We start from the raw sequence: 19,740 nt of genomic DNA on the forward strand, positions 1-19,740 counted from the left end.
ATTTAAAAGATTTACATGTTTAAGTTTGCTCTATTTTCTGTAAATATGTGAAATTCCTGGATGACGCAATAAGATACAGAGATTGTTATTTGTATCCAGTGTGTTACTTTGAGAAACTTTCCTTATTGATAGTGATGATTCCCTCTGTTCGGTTTATCATGTTTTTTTTTTTTTTTAAAGGAAAAAATAGAAATATTTTGTTTTTTGGTGCTTACCGCCGTTGTGTTATAACAATATCGTTACATAGTCAGGACTTCGTTCCTGATAATAAAAGCCATCGATAGAAGCTGGGACCTTACCTTTCTTTCAACTTTTGACAGTAAATACCTGGGCACAGGACTTCAAAGCAAACACAGATTCCCCCTCCCCCTTAATATTTAAGAATTAAAAGATGATGAGAAATAAGGACAAAAGCCAAGAGGAGGACAGTTCGCTACACAGCAATGCATCGAGGTATGAGCTATCAACTTTCTTCCTTTTTTCTTTTTTTTGGGGAAACCTCAGCTTACATTGTTTACCTTGACAGACAAGGATAGCTGTCTGTTTTATTTTAAGTATTTTACTAATTTGAGCTCGTTTTTTAAAGCGTGACCTTGAGATTGCTAATATGCCACACCCTAATTTTTTGGTAGCAATTTATGAAAGTTAAGTTGTGACTTAAGGCCTCTTACAGCAGTCAAAAGGTAAGGTACCTTTATTCAAGGGGGCCTTTCCTGCAAACCACAGGTTTTTTGACAGTAAATTTCAGTTTTTAGGTTTTCGTGCTGTGGGAAAATGACCTTGTCGGTTTAGCCATTGCTGCATTGCACCATTTTACATACAAGGCAAATTTTTTCTTTGAAGAATCTAGGATACCCAAACTAGTAACTGAAGGCCATAGAGGAGCCTTGTGGTAGTAAATTATAGTAAATAGACATTTGAGAAAGTTACATGAATGAAAAAATGTACATTTTAAAATGAAATTGCAAAAAGGACCCTTTGACTGATGCCTCTCAGTTTATATTTTTATTTGACTCTGTGTTTCTTTTGATACTGTTGACATTTTAGGAAATTTGATAAGATTTAATCAAAACCTTTACACTCGATGGTTACAGTTCCTGCATTTATGAAATCAAACCTGTGATCACAGAAATCTTGGAATACGATTAATATGCTTCTGTTTTGTGTGTGTTACTGTGATTCTAATTGTTTATTTTATATTTAAAATACTTTAAGGTTTGCATTTGTATGCTTATATTTAGACAATTTTCTCTGGTTGGTAGATGTAGTGTTTTAACCTCACATTTTAGTTGTAGCTGCTTTAAATTTATTGATTTATTTCGACAGAGTCGTCTGGAATGCTTTATCTTCTGAAGCTTACAAATGTTACTGTTTGTTCAAATCATGATTTGTTTCACGTTTGTTGGAGTTCACTGTATTAGTGACTAAGTAATAAAGCCTCTAAGATATTTTGTTGTATGAAAAGCCTCTAAGATGTTTTGTTGTATGATCTGTATATTAATTTTCCAAAGTATGTATGAATATATTTCTTGATGTGTGTTCTATGAACTGTCACATTACAAATTTTAAATTAATGCATTTAACAAGAATTTGATTGTTTTATATGAATTTTTTTCCCTCCCCAGTTTGCTTTTACTTTTATAATTTTTTATAAACAATATGTATTACTAGGTTAGTGATTTGAAAGTTTTGAACATGGCTTATTTCTAATGTTGAATTCTTATTTGTTTTATAAGACTTAAAATATTTTCACCCTTGCTTTGAAAAATACCTTTCCAAATTCGTTTGCAAATTGAGTTGTCACATAGTTTGGATTGCTGTCTTTGAAATTGAATTACCCGTGTAATTATCTAGGCTAGGTTTAGGACAGAAAACTACTGATTCTAAACTGATTTTTCTGAAAAGTGATGGTGACTTGAAGAAATAGGAATCCCCAGGAATCTTTGACAAATTATTAAAGATTCAATACCTAAAATTGGTACTCCCTTGAGTGTATGATTTGCATATCTCACATGGGTTTTGGCTTTCTCATGCAAGGTTTGTGGTTAACGTCATTGATCAGACTCTGCTTTCTAATTTAAAAAAATTAAGTGGTTTTGTTATTCTTTCTTTTAATAATTGACTCTGACCTGGAAAACATGCAAGTTGCCATGCATTTGTCTTCTGGTTATGGGGTTGCAGCTTAACTAGAAGCATGCACTGTACTTTTGAATGTTTTGTCAAGTATATTTTGATTCATACACCTGATGAGTGTGAAATATTTGAGACACTTTGAAAAGAAGATGGAGTTTTAAATTACTGTTCCCCCTAAATTGCATACTAATACATGTACATAATTATGACATCACTTCCTTTAAAAATTGTAAAGCTAAGAGAGTGTTAGTGATGTTTTACTGTAGTAAATTGTTATTTTTAAGTGAGCTAAATCTATGACTGTTACTATAGCTAGTATTTTTAAGTGAGTTAAAACTATGACTTAACATAGCTAGTACTTGGTTCCTGAATGCTTCAGAATTTCTCCAGAAGGACCTAGTTTCAATGGCACAAAGTCTAGTGTTTGGGGAATATTAGAAAAATGACTTTTGCAGCCTGAGCCATCAGAGAGGAAGGGAGGAGTTTGCAGGCCAAGTAAACTTTTTGGTCTGTGAAATTACTTTAGGACCTGGGAGAACTGAATGTAAGTTTGGGTAGATCTGGTATTTTCCTGTTTTGGGAAATAATGGCAATACTTAATAGTCATTTTGTAAGTTTGTTACTCTTTTGAAGTTAATGCTTAAGTATAATGTTACATGTTGTATGTCATGGTTTTTGAAGGTTAAAAGTTCACTTTCAAAAATGTTTGATTTGGTATCTGTAAGTTTTAAGTATTTGAAACAAAGTTTTAGGGATGGACTGAGAAATGAGGCTCACACACTTACCTAAAAGAATTCGCAGTTGGGGTGACTTCAGTAATAGCAAATAATGGGAAGAGAAGGGAAAGTGAGTGGAAGTGTGCACACAAAGAGCTCTGTGTTCTAGGACGCTGCGTTTTGATTTTATCATAAACGTTTATTAAAATTTATCTCCAAACCCTCTGCCTTTGAACCAGATTTATTTTGATAAGCTGAGCTGCGGGCAAAATCTGCTTTTTAAATCAGCCTTTTAGTTGTCAGTCTTAAAAGGCTGGTGATGGTTAGGAATTGGCATAATGCAGTTGCTTGTGAACTGGAACAGGGAGCTTTTTAAGTGGCAGCCATTTTATGATGCTGATAATTCTTAAGAGTCGGGATATTTTTGAGAAGACTGAAAATAAAGCAAATTGAAACCTGAATTACCAAAACATCTGCCCCTCTCCTCCCTTTTCGTTCTTTGGTACTGAAATAAAGGGCAGCTTGGTAGTTAGCGCAGGCAGCAGCTCTGAGCCCCTGGCATCTTGGTGCAGGTCCAGCTCAGTCACAAAATGGCTGTTCCTTTGTGCCGCAGCGCTGACAGACATACTGCATTGCACTGTGTACTCGCCAAACAGCAGGAAGTTGCCGTGCGGAGTTCAAAGGCCGGCCGGCGCCGGCGCCGACTGCTGATTGGCTGTGCGCGCGCCTGGCAACAGCGGGTCAACAGCGGCGGCCTTCGGGCAGGCTCCGCCCCGTGACGTCAGGCCCCTCGCCACAGGGAGGAGCGTACGCAATGACGTTAGGTTGCGTGCGCAGCCTGGGTCGTTCTTTTTCGCGGAACCAGCCGCCAGCTGAGGGGCACGGGGTGGGGGGAGGGGCAGGGTCGCGGGCTGGGACTTTCCGGTGGGCGGCCTTTCTCGGCGGCGTCCGCCGCCCTGTCTGTGGCCGTCTCCACCCTGCGGCGGGTGTTCTTTGCCCAACCCTAGGAATGGTTTTACTGTTTTAGAAGCGGCTTCTGCTTATGGAGAAAGTGAAGGGCAGTAATCGAAAAACTTCAAGTCGAAAACCTGCCTTTTTTTTTTTTTTTTTTTACAATTTTCGTTTTCCTTTCTCATATCTTAGAGGGTTCTTTTTTTTTTTTTTTTTCTATTTTTGTGTGTGTGTGTTTCCCGGGAAGATTAGTGAGTTTCTGACCATTGACCAAAAGCGTTTCACTGTTGAGATATTTTTATTTTAATTGAAAGTTGTTAATGGTGTTAGAGCTGTTGTTTAAGACATGGCTCATAAACAAAGGGAAGATTATTTGAACTTGTCCCCGTGCATTTTTACTTGGTACCAAACATTTTCTCAGTTGACATTTGATGGAGAAAAACTCAGGTCAGTATGTGCAAAGTGATTTATTTTTAAGGGATAATTAGGTAGAAAAAAGAGATTTTCATCTTCTTAGTAACAGTTTACCAATATCAGGTTAACAAACGAATACAGCAATAGCCATTCATTACTATAAAGAAGTGTTAGGAGACAAGTCTTTAGAAGTGTTACAGCACTTGCTAAAGAATAGTGACTCACGAAGCATACGCAATAGTGGAACTCCTTGGTAAAATCTTAGGAAAGTTTCCCCGTTCTGGAAATTTTAATTCAGTCCTGGTAAACCTGTTAAAATATTATAGTGATGCTCATGGTCTGCCTTGTTTAGCAACCCTTGCAAGGTTTCTGGTTAAAAAAATAATCATAGCTTACCAACCATTACTTTATAATTTGGTCACAAGTAATGAACTTAAGCACAAAGGAAAGACAGTATTGGTCTGTAATCAATACTGTAACCGTACCCCGGTGAATAGTTTTTTCCCCCAAGCTTTTGGGGGGTGTTTTAACAGTCAGTGCAATATCAGTCAGATTGTTGGCAATAGTTAAGATTTTTTTATGGAGTAAAATACGATACTTCCAAAGAGATGTGGAACTCCTGAATGCAGGTAGAAATGTTTCTCTGGGCGGATCGTGAATGTTTTCTGTATCAAGTTTGTAGAGTAAAATTCACTACATTATTAATTGGTTTTGTAGGTTCGCATAGTTTTGGTTCTTCAGGAGGAATTCTTTGTTGAAACTTTTAGGTGAAATTGGGTTTTCAGTTTGTTTTATAGACTTGTTCATCAAATATTCTGTAAATGATTTTTCAGTTATATGCTTAAATATATATGATGAAAATTTTAACAGCCTTAGGGACAGTACTTAGAATTTGAAGATCATTAACATATTAGAAGAAAGGTTTGTTCCTATATTTTGTGATTGAGTTCTGGTTACATTAAAATTTTATTTGCTAAATGCCCTAAATTAAAAGAGAATAACACTGCGGTTGTGTTCTAGGATGTAAACTGCTCTGTAGTAGATGTCATAGATATTACTGTGTGAATTAAAATGAATATTATGATACATCCTTAATCTCTGTGAACTATTTGCATGCTACTTGGAGCCAATTAACTTATTGAAGAAGCGGAGTATTAGGTCTGTTCATTGAGCCTTCTATGGATTTTCCTCCTGTGTGCAGAATGTCATGAAATGGCAAGAAAAGTGCTAGTTAATCTTTTTTCTTTCTTTTGGATTCTTGTTTTGAAAACCTGCAGTTTCCATTTGGCATTTGGCTTTTTGGAGTGTAATATCTTTTGTAAAGATTAAGCAATTGCAAGAAGGTGGGCAGACTATTTGATGAGGAACTTTAGTTATAAAATTTTTAGCAAGTTAGTTTTTGAGAGGTGAATCTGAAAGTTCAGTTGCATTTTACTTGACAGTATGTGAAACTCACAGATTTTATAATTGGTTGACTGACATCCTTCCATATGCAGTTAAACCCCTGACAATTGTGAGATATGCCCCCCTAAAACCACCTGTTTCTAGACTTCTGTCCTTTCACACATAAAATGTAGCACAGCCAGCTTGTTCCTGACATAAATATTAAGTGACTGCTCTGTGTGACATCTGGTAATTGTATTCTGGATCAGAGCATCAATTTTTTAAGGGTTTTTTAATTTTGTGTGTGGGGGGGAGCCTTAAAACTTGATTGGATTTCTTGAAGAGGTTCCTTTAGAGAAGAAACTTTTTGTTTTTTTTTTTAAATCACTCAAGAGTTATTTTGTATACAATTAAAAACAACTGTGTTGCCATACTTATGCTGCTGTTTGTTACTATAGCTGACTACTTCCCTCCTGCATTTCAGCCTGACTGGACATTGAATTCAAATTCATACCTCACCAAAATTGCCTGTTACTACCTCTTTGGAACTTTAGTGTTATTAGTTTAGTATAAAGTCGAAACAATGAAAGTTGACACATTTCAGTAAGTGCCAGTGAGTGTTGTATGTTTGTTATCAGTGATTTAGCAGTGTTGGAGCACATATTTTATATTTGTTTTATAACTGGAAGTTTATACGTTTTATCTCCCTTCATTTAACTCCCTCTCCCCCCAGATTCACTCCCCTCCCCCTGAACCATTCCCAAGCCCTGCCTCTGGTTCTCAAATCTCATGTCTATTTCTATCATTTACTTTATTTTTGAAATATAATTGATGTACAGCATTATGTTAAGATGTTTGGCTAAGGTCACCTTTTTTTGTTATTTTAGTGATAACTTTGGAGAGACCCCACAGTTTGGGGGGGGTCTCCTCTTTATGAGGAGAATGATGCAGAGGAGTGATAAGGCATCTTTGTAATGATAGTTCTGATTTTATACTTATGATTCAGTTCTAATGAGTCATTTTGTAATTTGTGAAGTCTTTAGCAGTTCCTTCTCTGCCTGGCCTGGCGAGAGGTGTGTACGGTGATGGGCACTAGTGGTAAAGAACCCGCCTGCCAATGCAGGAGACACAAGAGATGCAGGTTGGATCCCTGGGTTGGGAAGATCCCCTGGAGGAGGAAATGGCAACCGGCTCCAGTATTCTTGCTTGGAGAACCCCCTGGACAGAGGAGCCTGGTGGGTTACAGCCCATAGAATCACAAAGAGTCGGACACGACAGAGCATACAGGCGTGGTGCAGCGTTTACTTTAGTGCAGACAACTTTTCTCAGTTTAGGCCAGTGAAGTACATTGCTGGAATTCTGTGATTTTTAAAGTGTGGATATGGGACCTTCCTGGCGGTCCAGTGGTTAAGAGTCAGTTCCGCTGCTGGGGATGTGAGTTCAGTTTCTGGTCAGGGAACTAAGATCCCACATGCCTTGCAGTGCAGCCAAAAAAAAAAAAGTGGATAATTACAGTCTTCATTGGGTTATGCAGATTAAATTATGTAATGCTTATAAAGTGCTTAGCAGAGACACTGTTAGGTTGAAAGTACTCAATAACTGCAAGCTACGAGTAACACTTTATTCTTCATGTTTCATCTTTTTTTCAATAGTTTCTAAGTTGCTCTTTAAGAGCCAGGTTGCCCCTGAGACTGGTGGCCAGGCCTCCCACAGAAATCAATTTAGGCCAGTTGAGGTGATTTTAGTTAGTTGAAACCTTGGGTGTATTTTGTTAATCCTAGAATTGTTCTTCCCTTTTCCCGAGAAGCCCAGCCTTCTGAAGGGAGCGTGTGGCTCTCTGGGCTGGCCCAGCTTGTGTTGAGTCACAGTCCTGCTGGCAGTCCCTGTGAGTGGAGGCCTTGTCTCCTCCTCCCGGGGCTGGCAGTCATCGCCCTCGTTCACCCTCTGCCTCATTTCCACCTCAGGCTGTACCAGAGGGAATGATTCATACCAAGGCACAGTGCTGTTTGGCTATAAACGTAACTGCTCTAACATTTACAACAAATACCGAGTTGGCTGTAGGTTGCTTTTACCCGTCAGTCTTGCCCGCAGTGGCATTTGTTTCATGTAATGTAATGCGCATTGTCCCGTTTATTCTGTTAGACCTGTAGTCTCGTGATTTGTGTTTGGGTTTCCACTGCTTCCTTCGTTTCCTTTACTTTTGGTCTATGAATCCTTTGAGTTCTGGTTTTTTTTTTTGGTTGGTTGGTTGGTGATCTTGGATAGCTTCTAAAAACACCAGTGTCCAGCCCAGCCCCTGGGGATTTGGTTTTAAAAGCTCTGCATGTGTTTAGATTTGCCTTGTTCCCGTACATTGACGTTTCCGCATGTGTTGCAAATCCCCCGACGGAGCGCTTGGTACACCTGTCCTGGTTTCTCAGCTCCCTTCTAGGGCACCTGGCAGTTGGTTTGGAAGCAGTGGGGCTGGGGTGCTCATAAGGAGGTGGTGTATGGAAAAGAGGGGAGGTTTCCGTTCAACGGCATGCCAGATCCTACTGTAGCATACCTTTAAACTTTATACTGGTTTTTTTTTTCCCTTGCCCCCCAATTGCTGTCTCTTCCTTACTGTGATTGTCGTCTTGAACCTTCTTGTTGTTCAGTTGCTCAGTCGTGTCCTCCTTGCGACCCCGTGGGCTGCAGCACGCTAGGCTTCCCGGAGCTTGCCATCCAGCCATCTCATCCTCTGCATCCCCCTTCTGCTCTCAATCTTTCTCAGCATCAGGGCCTTTTCCAATGAGTTGGCTCTTTATATCAGATGGCCAAAGTGTTGGAGCTTCAGCATCAGTCCTTCCAGTGAATAATAGTCAGGGTTGATTTCCTTTAGGATTGACTTGTTTGATCTCCTTGCAGTCCAAGGGACTCTCGAGACCCTTTTAGATACCTCTGAAAGTTTGGATTCCATAATTGACTTTGAATGCAGTTACATTCCATTCAGAATTCCTTCCCTCCCCCAGCTGAGAAAAGGTAGTTTAGGGCCGGAGTAGTTGCCCTGGGTTGTCCTGTGAAGCAGTTATTTACGGTGATATTTGTCATCCATTGGTGGATTGTGAATTGTAACCAGCGTTTAAAAACGGAATAAGAGAGTAGGATATAAAAATAAATCTCCAGGTATTGCATATATATGAGTGATTTCTCAGTCCAGGCATGGCTGGTAATCTTTCATTTTGGATTTTTATCTTGAAGGAAAATAACATATGCGGTGAACATTTTATAAGAAAATACCAGAGTCGATTCACATTTTATAGCGTGCTCGCTGTGCCAGGCGCTGTTTTAAGGAGTTGTGAATGTATATTTTATTTAGCGCGAAGGTTAGTGTAGCAGGATGGCTAGTGACCTCCTTCCGCTAGCTTTCCCAGGTCAGCCGTCCCCAGAGCTTGCCTTTGAATTTCTGTGGGTGGTCCTGCGTCCTGCTGAGCTTTTTTATACTAACCGTGTCATCCCATTCCTTCAGTTGGGTTGTATACTGAGCTAGAGGGTTTGTAATTACTTCTCAGATTTGTTTTTGCTGGTTCTGCTTACAGTGTTACACTTAGATTAAATATCAAACCAGCAGATCTGATTGTTGAGAGATGTTTCATTGAAACCTGTGTTGACTTATTCTGCAGAGGCTCAGTAATTGCTGAGATAGTGACTGCTGTGAGCCTGCAGCTTATTCCAAATCCTTGGTGTGTGTTCATCTGAGCTGTCTGTCCTCACACTGTGTCTGTGAGGTAGGCCTGATCATCACTCCTCTTCTATAGACGAGAAAACTGAGGCACAAGGGCGAGGACAGCATAGACTTGGATTCAGGCACTGGCAGTTTGGCTCCAGGATGAATTATTATAGATGGGTAAGCGGAAAGTATTTGGTGATTGAAAATGTAGAATGATTCTGTGTTCTGTTTACCTTAAACTTATTAAGAAACCAGAAGGTGAAAATCACCGGTGTGACTGATGAAGAGACACATTGCTTTTCAAAAGGCCATAAGGCCATACTTTTACGTGAAAAGATTCAAGTTAAATTGTATCCGGGAAGTGATTGCCTTGGCGGTAGTGTGAGGCACTGGTGGGTGGGGGGAGGGGGCCCTGCTCTGGAACCTTGCCCTTGTCTGGTTTGACCTTCTCCAGCCACACATGCACTTTGAATTTGGCCAGTTTGTAGACCTTGAGCTTCTCAATGGAAAGGGGATGGAAGGGAGGGGAGGGAGGGGAGGGAGGGGAGGGATGGAAGGGAGGGGGCAGATAATCAGAATTGTGCTCCAGGTGTGGCCTTGCAAAAGCCAGGGCTGGAACAGCTGTTTTATGCATGCACTGGAGAAGTAGTTCCTGATGGTGGTGGGTGTCAAAAGTCTTACCTAGCATCTTCAGTTCCAGTATATGTTATTCGACCTTCACATGGAGGCAGCATATGACTGGTAAGTTGTCCTTTAGAGGGAAGTGGTTGATGGGTCAAATTCTTGCAGTGCTCCCTTACTCTTGCTTGATTAAAAGGTCTGTTCCCTCTGAATTTAGCTTTATATGACATTTAAGTCCCCAAATCTACTTGCTAAGAATCACCTGAGTTTGCTTGTTAAACATTCCCAGGCTTCTGGCCTGGAAGTTGTAACTCAGTCGTTCAGGGATGCATGTGTGTTCAGTCGCTCAGTCATGTCTGACTCTTTGTGACACTATGGACTCGCCTGCCCGGCTCCTCTGTTCATGGGATTCTCCAGGCAAGAATATTGGAGTGGGTTGCCGCGCCCTCCTCCAGGTGATCTTCCCAACGCCGGGATTGAATCCGCGTCTCTCTTGTCTTCTGCATTGGCAGGCGGGTTCTTTACCACTAGCACCATCTGGGATGGTGCCCAGGAATCTGTTGACAACAGGCTCCCTTGATTTCTGCACTCAGTCAGGTTTGGGAAATAGGGGCTTAATGGGACAGGATTTTGGGTCTGTTCTGTTTCTTTTTAGCTGTTGAATTGCAGACAGGACCCTCTGAGCTTGTTTCTTTAATAGAAGTTAGAATTAAGTAATGCTTTAATAAACTAGTTTTGAAATTAAGGACACCACCTCCCTGCACCCCTGCAAAACTTTGGCAGCGTCTGGAGGTGTTTTTGGTTGGGGTTGGACTGCAGTCGGCATCTAGCGGGTAGCAGCCAGGGATCCCGCTAAACATCCTACCACACACGAGGTTGTCTATCTCCTCCACCCACTCCCCAGCAGGGTTGTCTGGCGCAGAACATCAGTGATGGCAAATGTGAGAAACTTGTCTAAAACAGTAAAGTTTTTGCCTCAAAAACTGTTGGCTGTTCTTAAGAAAGTTGGAAAAAAGAAAGTTGGGAGCCCTCACCTTTTCTGTGGACTGGTTCAGGGACCTCACTTCCTGTGACAATGTGGGCATAAGTTCCACATTTACTATTGAGCTTAGCAGCCAGGACTTTTAAATCTCCTTTGAACTCTGGAGTTACTGTCTTTTAAAAGTCTAAAACACAATTGCCTGAAAGTTATTAATAAGGAAAGAAAAGACTCAAAGGGCTGAAAGGAACTCCTGGTCAAACAAGTTCATCCAGCCTCAGGGTCTAAATAGGGGTAAATACATCAGTTGATATGGTGGATTATGTCTTTGTTGTCAGTCACTAAGTCATGTCTGACTCTTTGCGACCCCATGGACTATAGCCCGCCAGGCTCCTCTGTCCATGGCATTTCCCACGCAAGAATGCTGGAGTGGGTTGCCATTTCCTCCTCCCAGGGATCTTCCTGACCCAGGGAACAAACCCTTGTCTCCGGAATTGGCAGGTGGGTTCTTTCACTGAGCCACCAGAGAAACCCATGGTGGTTTATAGGGCTAGTTGTTCTTGTAACTGCTTTTCATTCCGCGAAGGGTTGGTCTTCCATGTTGGTCTTCTACCTGGGTAGAAAGCTTGCCTTTTGTGTAGTCCTTAGGGCATTATCAGATCTGAATCGGGATAACTGTTTGTGAAATGGGTATTTAATTTGTACCCAGGCTTCTTGTTATAACTCATTTTTCCCTACTGATTTGTTTGTCTGGGTTCCATTTGTTTTACGCTTTTCTAAACTATTGAGGACCACTCCAGTGTTTCCTGGTTATTGGGCAGCAGAAGTAGGATAATAGAGATAAAGGTGCCTTCTGCCTGACACCAGCTGAGAATTTTAGAAGCATGGTTATGAAAGGTAGATCCGCCCCCCGCCCCCCCCCCCCCCATTTCTTAATTTTGGAAGCAAGAGGTGGTTACTGATAGGACTTAACCCTTTATCTTCTGAAACTGTACAGGGCATTTTGGTGTGCATTTTGTCTCATGGGTATTGGGTTGGCTGAAAAGTTCATTTGGCTTTTCCCAAACCTGAATGTACTTTTCAGCCAACCCAATACCTTTTTCTGAAAAGAGAATCCTTCGTATTCCCAGTGTTAAAGTAAATTCCCAAAGAATTGTTGAATCTGAGGATGATCTGTGTCAGAATACTAATTAGTTCTGCAGTGTTAGAAACACAGCTCTTTTTTTGAGAGGTTAAGAAAAGTTCAGAAAAGTTCAAAGAATGAAATTAAAGTTTTAAACAAGATAGATACAGTTAAAATCCTGTTAACCCCTTTTCCTTTGTCACTCTCATGAACTTGGCATATGAAAAACTTGGCACTTTAAAAATAATATGATTCATGCAATATATTTTGTGTTAAAAAATACGGCCTTGAAATTGTCATATTGATTTTTATAGGTGACACATCCCTAGTCTTAACTGCTGTAGTTAATTGCATAGTGTGATTGAGTGACTGAACTGAACTGATATTCATATATTCATATTTTCTTTGCATTTTCATATATGAACATGAAAGTTAATTCCTTTTTAAAAATCTTGTGAGCAGATCTCTGAATATTTTTATATATACTTTTCCACCTCTTGCACACATTTGATGATTGGTTTAGGTTATATACCCACTGATTGAATCACATGATTCATACGTGTATTTTTTTAGCTCAACTGGATAACACAAAATAGGTTTCCAAAGCTTTTGCTGATTACTTTTTCAGTAATCATATATGAGTACTATTTCCCCTACTTTCTCCTCAAACTTTAATGTTACCAGACTTTTTAATTTCTGCAGAGCCAGATGAGTGTAAAATTAATGGGTTGTAATTACACTTCCCAAGTTACTAGTGAGGCCTAATTACCTTTTTTTAAAATGTTTATTGGCTTCTGCTGTTTGTTTTTTTGTAATTGCATGTTCATTTCCTTTGCCCAGTTTTTATTGGAATTTTTTTTTTGCTTTGTAATTCTTCCTGTGTTGTATGTATAAATCCTTTGTTAAGTGTACATTGAAATTTCTCAGTCTCTTGTCTTTGAACCTGACTTAAAATGTAGCTTATTCTTCAGAATCATGGGACTTGAACCAGAGGTGGAGGAGGTCTTAAAGAGACAAAATAACTTATGAGAGGAACTATAGTGTTTTTTTATTACCAGTAAGAAACTTGTGACTTAATGATCTTTGCCTTTCTATCCTCTTATGACACGTAGGAGTGACTGAGGAGGACTTGTCCTGCACCGCCCTTGAAATGGTTCTGGCCTTGATCTCTTGCTGGGTGGTTTGAGAATCTCTTTTAACTGATCATGACAGGGACAGCAACACCACTTAGAGGTTAATACTGTGGGTTTCATATTTCAGACTGTGGGGATGGGGTTGGCATAGACACATACTTGGGCAAGAACTGTAAAATGAGGGTACGGATTAGAGGAGAATGTTAACATATGACACAAAAGTGCTCCATAAATGCTAGTTCTTTTATTATTGCTAGTACATAGTCTGGAAATAAGCTCTATGGAATTCCAGTGTAGATTGCTTTGTGTTTTTACTAGATTTTGCTTTCACCACCACCAACCAGAAAAACAAGTTCTGCCAAGCAGCTCGGCCATTTTGTAAGTTTAGGAAAACAAACAGAACCCAGCAAGTGCTGAAATGGCAGTTCTTGGGCAGAGAACCGCAGGCTTGCTCTTTAGTCAAGTATTACTGTGCTGCCCTCTTGTGGTCATTTGCTAAAGTGGTGATTAAAAAGGGAACAGCTTGCTTTCACAGTCAAGTTGTAAAGACACACTTAATCTCTATTTTTGCCAGCTTGAAAGGGATTTTGAAGAGTCAACAAATCTTTTTTAGCAGTGAGTGACAGGAAGTGTTAAGATTTTTTTTAAAGCTTTTTTAAATAAGTATTTTTCTATTGGAATCCAGCAATTCGCAATTTTGACTTTAGTCCCCTTTATTTATTTATACATTGTTTCCATTGTTATGATTGTTCAATCAAAAATTACAAAACTTGTCTGCAATTTAGGTTTTGTGTAATTTTTAGGTAAACTTATTTTTCATGAGAATTCTATATGTATGGTGGATAATCATTCTCAGAAATTCCATTTTTCATTGCCTTATAACTAGCTATTTATGCCATTGGAAATCAGGTAATTTTATTACTTTAATTTAGGTGAAAGCTTAGTGAGAGGACTACTTACCCTCTAACTTGATTTGTCCTGTTTTCCAGTCCTGTGGACTTTACACATCTCCTACTCTAAACATAGCAGGCTACAGTTTAATATTGATAGTATTTAGTATTATTAGGCATTAATAGTGAATCTTCATAATATTTCGGGGAATTTCATGTCCTTTGAATTAATAATTAGGTCATCAGTATCTTAAATGTGGAGATATTTATAGTTTTTTCTAAATATTCTTTTTCTAATTCACCATTTAGGAATTTGTCCTCCTAGAAGAAGTATGCAAATTAATTGAGTTATATCTTTATTAAGGCTTATTTTTGAAACCCCCCCCCCCCAATATTATTTTAGGTCGCTTAAATCTGACTTATTTCAGAAATGATTAAAAAATAAAACCTTGATCTTACTCTCATGCATATCTTTAGTTCATTTTGTGTAGGATTGGGGATTCTTACACCCTTGCCTTGAATTTGACTCTCGGTTGAATTTATTATGAACAATTTGAAAGACTAAAAAGATCGATACATAGTGAACGGCTATGAACTCAACCACTCAGCCTCAGTCCTAAAACCCGTCCATATCATTTTCTGATTACATCTGCCTCCCTTTACCCCCAGAGGTAAACACAGTTGAAAATTCCATGTTTTCTCTTGGATTTGACTTTCAGAGTTACTACTTTTATTTTTTAAATTGCACAAGTAATTCACGAAATGCACAAGGTACTTTAAATAATCCACCCCATAGAGTAAAGCACTGTTGGCAGTTTGGTGATTAAAATGGTTTTATGCACGTGGCTATGTACTGATAGAAACCTGGATGTGTTTTTTTACCCGAAAGGTGGTGTATGCCTGCTTGCATTTCCAGAGGTCACTTTCCTACACAAACAAATACAGAGCTGCACGTGAAGCATATATACAAAAATATAGTTTTGTTATAGTGAACAGTTTGAAAATCTAAATATTTTGCTCAGGAATACAGAGATATGGAAGTATATCAGTGATATCTGTAGCTTATTCGATAAGAGAACAATTTGAAAATAACCTAAATGTCCCTTTAACAAGGGAGCAGTTTAAATATGTATTCATCCTATGAGGCCATTCAAAGAGAATGAGGTATTCATGGACACAGGTATGCCTTGACGTGGGAACTGGTATCGAACTGTTTCCATCACACTGGCAGTGACTGATGGCATTGGTTGCAAGAGGGCGCAGGCCTGAGATGATCTAGGCTGGAGCCCCAAGCCAGGAGGGCCAGAGCCTGCACTTTCTCTTTTTTCTTCTGGTTACTTTCTCTTTTTTTTTTCCTGGTTACTGCTTACTTTCTCTTTTTTCTTTTTGCTTGTTGAGCACCTTCTGAGTGGTCACAGGTGGAGAATAAGTGAGTTAAGATGTGTTAGTCACCTGGGCTAGTTAACTTTACTGTGCCAAGGACCCAGGAGTCGGTAAGTGTAATGGGGCCTTGAAGGTACTGAGTCACTGTTACAGGGATCAAGTTGATCGGCTGAGTCTCTAGGACTTTGAACTCTTGTGGTGAAACAAAACATGAGCTTTTTAGAGCCACACCTGAGGTGGAATTTCTGCCTCACTCCCCCCAGCACTTTCATCCTCCACTTTTAGGTAATAATGCCTGAAAGTGTTGTGCTGGGGGATATATAAGCCAAACAGACATGTAAGGTACTCAGCATATTGCCTGGCATCTACTACATAATTGGACAAATAAGTCGCTTTCCCCTTCTGCTCCCTTTCCCAAGGTAGACACTCTCCCACTCCCTGTGTTCTCATTGCTTCCTCATGTAAACTGAAGTCCCTCTGACCGTATTTTGCTTGCTGTGGGTCACATGGGATGTTTGGGTCAATGCCTCTTCCCTGTGTACCGTCCTGTTCATTCTGTGGACACATCTGTCAAATGGTAGCCCCTCATTTCTAGTTTGGAAGGGAGTGGTAGTAGATAAAAAGCCTCGCTCTTTTTAAAAAGTCCTTTCTGGCTTCATGCCATCAGTCTTTGGTCTTCTGGTTGCTAGACCTGAGGTCCTTTGTGTTGGCATTACTTTAGGTTCTGGGTTGCTGCCTGCTTCCTCCTCTGCTCTGCCTCTCGTAAGTGAACAGATAGTTTCTAAGCAGAAGAGCTTAGGGAGCTGTCCACCTTTTTCCCCCTGTAGAGTCCATCAGATTTACGTCTCTTTAGAGTATCCTCATTCCTGCCACCGTGCCCCTGGCTCTCTTTTTAACACTGAGGAACACAGGGTGGTATATTGCCTTCAGTCTTCCCTTGCCTTCTGTTTTATTTTTTGGTGTGACTTCTGCTGCCATTTACCTGTTGCTCTTTCCTGATGGGGGCTTGGAATGATGCAGTTGGTGTTGTATGGGAAGCCAATGGCAGTCTTTATTGGATTAGACTCTTTGTTTATCCTTTTCTTTTAAGTCTACCAGGTCTGGGACGCACCTGCAGGAAATTTCAGGGCAGGAGTTCTGGTTTGGGGTTAGTGTGTGTATGTTTTTAGTTTGCACCTGTTTTTGAGAGCCATTGATTGGATAATTGCATTGATTGCATTTTTACTGTTTGAGTGACTCTGCTTGGGTTTTGTTTTGTTCTGTGTTGGTTGCTTTTTTGTTTGTTCCTTTTGCTTTGTTTTGATTTTGTCTTTGTCTTGAGGGAGGGGCTGAATAATGAACAAATAAGACTTACTGGATTCAGACAGATGGACCTGGTTTCAAACCCTACCTGTGTCATCTTGGAGAATTGTTTAACTACTTTTAAGCTTCAGTTTTTCTTCATCTGAGTGAAGGACAAAATAATATCCCCCATTTTATTTTATTTTTAAAGAGCTAATCTATATAAATTATGTGGCATATGGCATTATATAAGTAAATCAGGAAATGGTAGCTGTCAGGGATGTTGAGAATGGCACTAGTGACAATATTTGCAAATAAGAATATAAACGTATGTTTGAAAATTATGATCTTGTGTTAATTACCAAATTACTATCTGCTGTCATAGTAATGCTAGGATTTTTCTTTTAAAACCGATTTATGTGGCAGTTCTTAAATTTTTCTTTTAATCTTTGTTTTTTTTTTTTTTTTAAATTAAGTCATTCAGCATCTGAAGAAGCTTCGGGTTCAGACTCAGGCAGCCAGTCGGAGAGTGAGCAGGGCAGCGACCCAGGAAGTGGCCATGGCAGTGAGTCAAATAGTAGCTCTGAATCTTCGGAGAGTCAGTCGGAATCTGAGAGTGAATCGGCAGGTTCCAAGTCCCAGCCAGTTCTTCCAGAAGCCAAAGAGAAACCAGCCTCTAAGAAGGAACGGATAGCTGATGTGAAGAAGGTATCAATCAGCCTTGCTGAACAGTCTAAGTGTGCTGCGAGCCTGGACCAGAGAGCAGACCTTTGCGTCCTGTGGAGAGCTCCTTAGTGTATCTCCATAGTGAAATTCATCTGCAGCTGCTTTTCCAGTAATACACTGTCTCTGGATCTAAATGGGGACTGCTGTCTGCTCTCCTAGTTAGACACAGGGCTATGAGGAAAATACTAATAATTACATGAACCATCCTATAGGGCAGAGAGACATTTTTTTTTTTGGCATTTTAAAAAAGGTGGTTAAAATATATATATTTATTTTAGCACAATCGTGAGTAATACCAGAGAAAATCATTCACAGATGATTGTGAAATGCAGTTGTACTGTGATGGATGATTCCAGTCCAAGAATAAGGGATGTTTTATTTTATTAAAGAATAGAGAAGTAATCCTCACAGAAAAGAAATTATCTGTACCTAGGCAATGTAGATACTCTTCGCCTATCAGAAGAATTTTCCAGCAGAGAATGCAAAAAGGTGAAAATTGAGTTGCATAGAATTTTCTCACTGATGTCCAAACTTTGGGATGCATTCCTTTTGGGGAAAAATAATGACTTGGTCTGGGTAGTCATGAGATGCAGCTGATCTTTTGAAATTCTAATTTGAGAGAATTAAGTTTAGAATCACTAAAAATATTTAAAAATTGGTTTTAGAAGTTTAAAAATGTCTTATGCTGAAAGCCTTATGAGAAATCAACTTTTCCTCTAAGATACAAATCTGTGTCTACACACAGAGATCTTCCCAGGAGGACAAACGATTTTAAATTACCTGCAACTTCTATAGAATAGCTTCAACAATCCTGAAATTAAAAAAAAATGAAGTGGCTTTCAACTGTTGGCAGAATTGAGATTAACTGTTATTTCAGTTCTTCTGTTCCCAGTATAGTCATTGCTTAAGATTAAATGGCCCTGAAGGGCTGGTGGGAGGTTGGGGAATGCAGGTAGTGTTGTAGTGTGAGGGACAGGGAAATGAACACTGTCCTTGCTACCTAGCTTATCACCAGAGAAGGGACTTTCAGACGCTCAAGGGTTGTGCTGTGTTGCCTGCTCCATATGTGGAGACCTTTCACAGGAGACATTTCAGGTGGTGATTATTTCAGGGAGACCCTGTATATGGAAGGTACCGCTCAGAGTATCTTCTCTGAGTGTCTTTCAGCTCAGAAATGTACCTGCAGAAGGCCTTGCTTGGCCATCTTTTTTAACTTTCTTCTGTACAGTGAAGAGTTCTTTACTTGCAGAGAGTAAAGCAAGCCATAGAAACCACGACTTACACAGGGTGTTTAAAACTTGACTAAAGTCATGTTGACTGGGATTCTGGGAATCAACTGTAAGGCCAAATATATATGTGTATGTATAATATACATACATATATGTAAAACTTAATTTAAAGAGAGACAGGATTAAGACTGCATGTCACAGTGGAAGTACAGCTTTGGCAGAAATATTAAGGTGATCAGTTTTAAGAAGTTAATAGATACATGGATGGATGTACTAGCCAGTTAGAATGATTAGGTTATGACTTTAATAATTATTCTAAAACAAGCTTGTAAAGAACACTCTTTGTTTTCTGTACACTCTTCTCTTTCACATGGTAGCTTTTATTGAAGAGTTGAATTAGGTATCATTAGCCCTCAAAAGGACAGATGGGAACACAAGATGATTTTAGGATGTACACGTTACAGTGTATGTTGTAATAAAGTGCCAACAGGTGAGCCTGAATGCCTAATATTTTAAAATGGTAAAGCTAATTAATGTAGTACCATTTAAAGAATTGAGCCACCCAGTTAATAAACACTAATTTCTGTGGAGCCATTTTACAGCTTTCAGGTTTAAGAAAGGGCAGGGTGTGGGTTGATTGGCGGGGCTGGAGCAAAGCTCTGCTACCTCCCTTTTTCTGCCCCATTGGGTCAAGTTGTGGACATTTGCTGCCTTTTTTGCCTTTATTTCCTACCGCTTGATTATTACTAATTCTTGGTTGGATCTTTTGTCCTCCGACTCATTCTAAGGTTAAGAATTTTTCCCTTTTGTAAACTGAGGACACTGAACTACATGATTATATGGCTTCCCGTTCTGAAATGCCTATTCCTTAGAACATCATGCTTATTATCTTTGGAGGGGTTGTTTTTCTTTGGCTTTCTTGGGATTTTTTTTTTTTTTAAGGTACTGTTGATTATGTCCTCCCTTGCCTTTGTGACATATTGTGTTCCTGGATCGTCTTTCATCATTTTTGTCTTTTTAGGGGTCCACTTTCCACACATTTCATGATGAGCCATAGCCCGAGGCTTCTCTTGCCTCACTCCAAATA

The 19,740-nt window shown here is 39.6% G+C and overlaps 1 protein-coding gene across 9 annotated transcripts in view; it reads left to right on the plus strand.

Annotated features, from left to right (window-relative positions):
• Positions 1-19,740, plus strand: part of CHD2 (chromodomain helicase DNA binding protein 2) — a 128,296-nt gene that overhangs the window by 16,545 nt on the left and 92,011 nt on the right. For all 9 annotated transcript variants that reach the window (XR_006273593.1, XR_006273592.1, XR_006273594.1 and 6 more), the window contains 2 exons: positions 321-453; positions 17,175-17,406. Coding sequence is in view for 6 of the 9 variants with exons in the window: in XM_043490039.1 (XP_043345974.1) it covers positions 392-453; positions 17,175-17,406 (294 nt within the window). In the remaining 3 variants the exon portion in view is untranslated. The remainder of the gene's footprint in view (positions 1-320; positions 454-17,174; positions 17,407-19,740) is intronic.

The sequence above is a fragment of the Cervus canadensis genome, chromosome 17 (assembly GCF_019320065.1).
Source record: "Cervus canadensis isolate Bull #8, Minnesota chromosome 17, ASM1932006v1, whole genome shotgun sequence".
Classification (NCBI taxonomy): domain Eukaryota; kingdom Metazoa; phylum Chordata; class Mammalia; order Artiodactyla; family Cervidae; genus Cervus; species Cervus canadensis.